General features: G+C 41.0%; 1 protein-coding gene across 1 annotated transcript; it reads right to left on the bottom strand.

The window, feature by feature from the left end:
* Nucleotides 1–2,019: 2,019 nt before the first annotated feature.
* On the bottom strand, nucleotides 2,020–4,672 carry LOC121640745. Its single transcript, XM_041986597.1, has 4 exons — nucleotides 4,656–4,672; nucleotides 3,907–4,191; nucleotides 3,550–3,664; nucleotides 2,020–2,811 (listed from the first exon to the last, which is right to left on the bottom strand). The coding sequence occupies exons 1-4, from the start codon at nucleotides 4,658–4,660 to the stop codon at nucleotides 2,284–2,286; spliced, it is 933 nt and encodes a 310-aa protein (XP_041842531.1). The 5' UTR covers nucleotides 4,661–4,672; the 3' UTR covers nucleotides 2,020–2,283.
* Between the last annotated feature and the right edge of the window lie 3,012 nt (nucleotides 4,673–7,684).

Genomic DNA, 7,684 nt, shown 5'->3' with positions numbered 1-7,684 from the left:
GAGGAGTCCAGATCAGCTTGGACTCCTGCCAGTTTTTCAAGAGGGTCATTGGTTGATCCAGAGATGTTATTTTGGGCAACAAAGATTATTGAAGCATCCTCTGACTCACCCCTCAGTGTTTTTTCATTACCTCCTCACTTTCTACGCTGCCAGACAGCCGAGCAGCGTCACTGCCTTTGATTTCAAATGAAGCATGCTCACTGGAATGAAAAATGCACACTTAGCAGAACCAAGAAGAAATGCATGTGCAGAGCCAGGGTGTATGTAAAAGTATTTGCATGTCAGAGAGAACAAGATGGGGAGACTTTTTTTTATTGTTGAAATACAGTCAAATATTTGGCCACAGAAGAATATGTTGGGTAAGAAATACTTATAAATCTGAACATGTTTCTACATTGAGCATTTTGCGTTGTGAACAATGATTCACAAAAACGGAGTAGTTAGTATAAAACAGCATGGCAGGAGTCGGAAAGTCAGCATTTCCATGCCACCATGTTGAGCTGGAAAGCATTTGCAATATGCTTTGAAGGGGGGGGGGGGGGGGGGGGGGGGGGGGGGGGGGGGGGGGGGGGGGGGGGGGGGGGGGGGGGGGGGGGGGGGGGGGGGGGGGGGGGGGGGGGGGGGGGTTGATTGTAACGCTGGGAATAATTGGACTCCATAAGTCAGTTTCCAATGTGTGTGTGTGTGTGTGTTTGTGTGTAGCAGGATGATGAATCAATATTACTTTCAAAGCAATACGAAAATAAAATGAAAATTTACCTTATAAACGTAATTACACAAAATCTAGATTTTTTTTTATTGTTTTCTTTTTTTTCTTACCTCCTGTGAGTTAACTTCATACCACTGCTGATGAAGCAGTGCACCTGTGTATCAATATGCTATGTCATCAATATATTTTCAGTTAGAGGTGCAGAAAAGCGATCATTTGCACACACCCGTCAGTGGTGCTGTGTGCAGGTAGGTCTTTATCGAACCTGAAAGTTTAAACTAGAGCTGGATGGTATGGCCAAAATCATACTGGATCTTTCAAAATGATGCCAGTCTCACAGTATTTAATGTAATTTTTTTATGCATGACTGGGTGTTAAACACATTTCCACTGACTTAGAGAAGAATTATTGCAGTAGAGTGACTTTCAATTATAAAGAGAATTATAAGATTGTCAAAAAAAAAAAGCAAAAAAACAAACAACCCCCAAACATATTTAATATCCAGTGTCTGGATCATAAGTCTTGAATCTGTCTTTTCTTCCACAGTACTTGGCAGAACCATGTCTCTGACACATGGACTATGATGGCTTTGGTTATGTGATCCACTGCTTCCTTTTTATTTATTTGTTTTGTACCTCTAGCAAATCTACAATTGATATGTGAGTCTACTGTCTCCCAGCTTTTTCAGTTATACCTGAGGATGTGGAGGCTGCCAATCTTAGTTCAGAAATTCTTGAAGCTCCAAAACATGTTTGCCGCTAAGATGGTGCAGCAAATGTGTTGGTGTTATCTGGTATACCGCCTGGCATTAGTTTCAACCAAACAAGCAGTGGCACCTTTCAGTCAGGCATTAAGGATGATTTAAATTTGACTTTCCTAACTTTGACAACCTTAATGTTAGTTATGAGGAGTTAAACGTAGAGATGCATCTTGCAAAAGCTGTATGTAAAAAAGAAAGAAACACAAAACAGAGCCAGTCAACCCTGCCTTCATGTCTGACTGAAGACCTCACCTTTGCTTTGTATTGTATTGTATTTATATTCAGCACAAACGGAAATATGTAACCATAATTTCACAATATCAAACCACACCCCAGCAATGCTTAAAATTAGCCTCACCTAAACGTCTGGCTACTTTTCTGCTTAACATAGGTGATCGCTTTATTAAATTCCAGCTGTGTGTGCCTCTTTTTTCATGCTTGCTGGTCTTGGTAGCAGTGGCGGCTGGTGACAAAAATTCTTGGTGGGGCTGACAAAACATTTGTCTGCCTAATCCAGTATAAGAATTAAAATCAAAAGTCAGACGATGACTACAATTTAACAATTTAATTTCCTTCTCAAAATAACCAGTTTCATTGATAAAGTGAACAATATTCAACTCCAATAATTCTTAAAAAAAAAGAAGGTATCAAATACAATAATCAACAACAATTACAGGGTGTGATCAGATGAATAGAAAAAAATGAACAGAGTGTATGAGTGAGTGAGTGAGTGAGTGAGTGACTGAAAGAGGAGTGTGTTTGTGTTTATAAACTGAGTGAAATATGCTGATTGAAGGGGTTAGCATGCCAGTTCTTATTTGTACAGGAACTTTGCTCTTCTGTCTTTCTGGGTTGCAAATTTTTCAATGACTCTGGTGTTGAAATCAGGGATGTCCCGGGTTAGTTTTTTCTCTATGGAGAGCATTGCCAGAGCATTGAGGCGATCTTGTCCCATAGCATTCCTGAGAAAAGTTTTTATCCTCTTCAGAGTGGAGAAGCATCTCTCTGACTCTGATGTCGTCATCGGTGTAGTGATGAGGATGCTGAGAAGACTTACAGTTTCTGTAAATGTGTCCTGAAGATTATTCTCCATCAGAACTTGATAGAGAGCCAGTGCACCACTGCAACTCCGGAACTCCTCATTGCCGTAGATCATGGAAAGCTCGGTTTTCAGTCTGGCCTTGTCCAGAGAGGGATAGGCTTCCACTGTGGTATCCAGTGCTGTATCTGGGAACGTCTGGCTGTGTTGTGGGAACAAGTCTCCTTGGAGCAGAGTGGCGCTGACCAGGTGCTTGGTGAAGGAGAACCTCTCCTTGGCATGACACATAATGGTGTCACAAACCTATGATATGATCAATTACAAATAGGTCAAAATTAGGTTTGGACATTATAATTTAAACAGTCTTTAATTCTCATTTCCTGAACAGCTATAAATTTTGTATATTAATACAAATCTACTTCATTTATATAGTTCTTTACAATAATCCACTTGTGAACTTAAGTGCTTGACAAAAGATAAAACAGCAATTTAAAAAGCATTATATGAGTAAAAGTAAAATAAATAATAAATACATGAAGGATTAAAAGATAAAGGAGAGATCAGAATAGAAGGGTCATCATCACACTACTGATTGTTAAGTCATTCTAAATAAATTAGTTTTAAGTCTAGATCTGATGTGGCCAGGGATGTGATGATGAGACATGTCAGAGGGGAGTTTATTCTAGAGCCTTAAAAGGCTCTGTCACCCAGTGTTCACATCTGGACCAGGACACTACCACCATCATTTGGTTTGGTAACAAAGCCCTTCCACGCTCAGCATCTCAGATAAATAAGAAGCTGCGAGGCCATTAAGAGCTTTACAAACCAAAATGGACTGGAAGCCAGTGGAGGGAATAAAGGATTGGAGTGATGTGCTCTCTTCTCTTACTGCTAATTACTGTGTGATGAACCAATATGGTTCACTCAATATATTTACACCATAACAGAGAAAGTATATTTTAGTCACATGCACCATTTCAAATGGCCAGTGTATTGATATATTATTATTCCTTCTATCAACTAGACGGCAGCTGCAAGCACCTCAGTTGCCAAATGGTGCTGCCGGTCTTGTCCCAATGTTCTCCGTTTTTTCGTGGGCGGCTCGTGTTCAGGTCTCCTGTCCTCCTGGCCCTCAGCTAGAGAGGGAACAGCTTCCCTGATGATACAGAATGAAACAATACTTAAGTTTCAAAAGTCATTTCAGAAACTTTAGTTAAGATAGGATATATACGCCCAATGTTGTATTAAATTAGAAGTCACTGTATTGGAGCATTTTAAACTAATACCTTTACAGATATTTTTATTTTTTAATAAGATGTGAGATTAACATTAAGAACTACAGGGTATGTTTAATAGAATTAATATTTGGATAACAATATGAAAAGATACGTTGCTTACCTGATGGCTTGCATGCTCTCAATGAATCTCTGGATGATTTCTGATATGTAGACAGAATCAATGTTTCTTTTCTGCAGCTGGTTGTACAGCATGTCCACGTGTGGCATTATTTGGTGGAAGAGGGCCAGGAAAAAACAAAAAGCATCATCCTCCAGCATTCTCACGTAGCCGCCAGCCTCTCTCTTTGTCGGGCCGTCAAATTCAGCGCTATTCCGAATGGTCTCACAACACGTGAGCAGATCAGCCTTGTGTTCATACACTGTGTTGACAGCGCGACTGCGGAAGTTCCAGCGTGTTGTCGATGCACTTGGAAGGCGATGCGCCACGACCTCATCAAGCACTGCAGTTCTCTTGCTTGACTTGGAAAAAAAGGTAGAAAATCCCCCGATATCAGAAAAAAAGTGACTGATCTGTGGGATGTGGGATGTTGCTTGTTGCATTACTAGGTTTAACTGGTGGGCGTAGCAGTGAACGTAGTAAGCGTTTTCATAGATGTCCTGGACCTTTCGCTGAACACCGCCGGTGGCACCCCTCATCACTGATGCCCCATCATAAGCCTGGGCGATCAGCTTCTTTTCTTGTCCCTCGGGAAGGATGGTGCGCAGCCTTTCCAATAACTCACCGGCAATTGTGTCCGCGCTGGCATTTTTGAGCTTAATAAACTCAAAAAAACGTTCCTGGACATTGTGTGTTTTGTCAACGTATCTTAGCACCAGGACTAACTGACAGTGTGTGGAAATGTCAGTCGTTTCATCAGCTTGAATGGCTATAAAGTCAGCTGCTTTCACTTCATCAAAGATTTTCTCTCTCAGAACTGCCAGCATACAGTCCAGTAACTCGTTCTGCACCGTCTTTGAGGTGCCTCTAAACACGGTTGCATTTTCAAGGTGATCGTTCAAGTCCCGGTCAATGGATGCCATTAAGTCGACCAAACCCCTGAAAATTCCCGGGTTTTCTGAAGAATCCCTTTCATCGTGTCCCCGCAATGCCAGTTCAAAAGCACCACAAAACTTAATGCAGTCAATGAGCTTAGATAAAATATGCCGATTCTTATCAACCTCTTCATTGTGTCTTCTTACCGCGACGCGGTGCCCGTCATCCAGCTGTGCTGCTATGCTAATCTTTCCTAGCACTGCTAGCTTGACGCAGTTTTCCATATGAAGACTTGAACGTTCATGCTTCTTGATCCGTTCAGAGAGGTGCTTCAAGTCAGTTTGTCCTGACTGTGTCCATGTCAAATCACATTTGTCACTTTTAAACAGAAGGCAGGGAAAACAGAAAAGTGCATTGGCTACTCCGCAGCCTGTCAGCCATGACTTGCGCTCGAACCAACTCCTACAAAAACTCCGCTTGTAGACTTTACTTTTCTCCTTCGTCTGTTGACTGATCACAAGGTCGGGCTTGTCGGGTCCTAACTCCTTAACTTGGACTTTCTCTTCCATTGTCCTTCTTGCAAATGGATACATCTGTAAGGATCTCACCGAATTAGGGGGCAGCAGCATCTCGCTCGTTAAGTTCGCCATCATACCTCTGAATGAAACCACACTATTCTTTTTTTTTATAGCTAAAATCTCGCGGCACTTGCTGATGAAGGGGCAATATTTTCAGCGCCCCAAGCGCATAAAATTCTGCGACACTGATTGGCTATGTTTTTTATTAATTTGCCCTAGCAACGGTACGTGACTGGCTATTTAGCTGCACTGCTCGGGCGCTCGGACTTAGCGCCCCAAGACAGAAAGGGTTCAAATCTGTGGATTTAATGACTCAGTATATGGGAAAGTATTTTAAATTATTTGAATTGCATGTAGAAAAAAAACCACAATGTAAAACTTACATTTTTTAAAAAAATTAAAATAATAAAAAAAAATAATAATCTAGAATATATATTGGCCATCCCCCTTTCCCCCCCTTCTTATCAGGGGGGCGGCGCCCTAGCGCCCCCTATAGGCCAGCCGCCACTGAATTCCAATAACATGTTCAAGCATCTGTAGCAGAATGTTGTGATCAATGGTGTCGAATGCAGCACTGAGATCTAACAAGATAAGCACAGACATGAGTCCTTTATCTGAGGCCATAAGAAGATCATTAGTAACCTCGACTAATGCTGTCTCTGTGCTATGATGAGCTCTAAATCCTGACTGAAATTCTTCAAAGAGATTATTTTTGCTCAAATGGGTGCATAGTTGAGCTGAAACCACTCTCTCCAAAATTTTAGACATGAACGGGAGGTTTGATATAGGTCTATAATTAGCTAAGACTTCTGGATCAAGAGTCGGTTTTTTAAGCAAAGGCCTGATAACAGCAGTCTTGAAAGATTGAGGTACATATCCTGTCAGTAGGGATATGTTGATCAGCTCCAGCATGGATGTGTCAATTAAGGGAAAAACTTCCTTAAAAAGTTTAGTTGGGATGGGGTCTAGAATACAAGTTGAAGGTTCAATCAATAGGGGAGACCTGGGCTAGTTGTCACACTTTGTACACTCTTCTATATTTCTTAGAATCAGTGCATTATATGAGATAACAATCTGTACCAGATGAAAGACCAGAGTCTCGTTTATATTTGTATTTATGTTATTTTCATGTCTTGAGGGTGTGAACATGTGACAGGTTGCCCGAGCACGGGGTAAATTGTCTCACTAAATGGGGGAAGATGTCATACTGGACTTTGCTACAATAATAAGGACCCAGTCTTTATTTTTATTTTTACTTTAACGTGAACACTGAAGTCGGGCACAGGCATCCGGTGGTCTCCTACCATGTTATGTATTCCTTTTGTAATTCCCAACCATTTCTTCTCTCTTTTTCCTCACCTTAAAACCACAATTTTCTCTGCAAAGATGAAGTAAATATTTAATTATGACAAGTGCTGATAAGCAGCTCTCTGCAGGGAGGTAAGTTGTAACATGTGACAAGTTGGGTCATTTGTAACATGTGACAACTTACCCCAAGATGACTGAGACAAAGTTGCCCCAAATGACCATGTTTCTTAAAGCTAGCTCTAGCTTAATGTTAGCATACAACAGAACAATGACTGAGGTATAACATGATGCCTTAATGTCTCCTCTAACAAGTCTGCACTCATTACTGTTAGGATTTTTACCTGACAGATGCACATTTTAAGAAATATCAAGGTAATATTTTTTACTTTGGATATTGCTAACTGGTTAAACAGTGCTAACCTCACCCTGCAATGGGCTATGATGTTCTCACACAGCACATGACGTGCACATCTAAAGGAATCTAGTATCCCAGTTTTTTGTGGTGTCTTCAGGTAGTGGAGATAATTGCAATATTTCAACTTAGCCATGTGACAACTAGCCCCGATCTCCCTTCCTTACTGAAAAGTAGTAAAATATTTTTGGTTTAAATGTTCATTACAAGGAGGTGTTAAATTCATTAGAGAAACTGACAAGCCAAGAAATATTTGTACCACCAGACTGTCAGACAGACAGCAGACAAATAGACACACAGACACATGCCGTGTACATCTACACACTAGGAATTTTCTTGAATAAATGAATAGATCAAAACAAAAATGGTAAAAATCAATAATGTCAAGACCAATATTGCCCCTCGCCCTATAATTTCAAACAGTGCTTTATAGGTACACTGCAGGCTTGAAAGGAAAATTTGAATTTATGCCAACCTTGGATCCTGTGTGCATTCCAGGACTGCACCATCCGGCCGAGTCCAATCGCTGCAACCTGACATGTAAGGGTGGATACACAATATTTTGTCAAGTTGTCCTCCATGTCAAGCTGCTCCTGGTCTACAAGGC

This window comes from Melanotaenia boesemani, chromosome 5 (genome assembly GCF_017639745.1).
Source record: "Melanotaenia boesemani isolate fMelBoe1 chromosome 5, fMelBoe1.pri, whole genome shotgun sequence".
Classification (NCBI taxonomy): Eukaryota; Metazoa; Chordata; class Actinopteri; order Atheriniformes; family Melanotaeniidae; genus Melanotaenia; species Melanotaenia boesemani.
The sequence above is the reverse complement of the archived record's forward strand: the minus strand, read 5'-3'. Positions and strand labels throughout refer to the sequence as shown.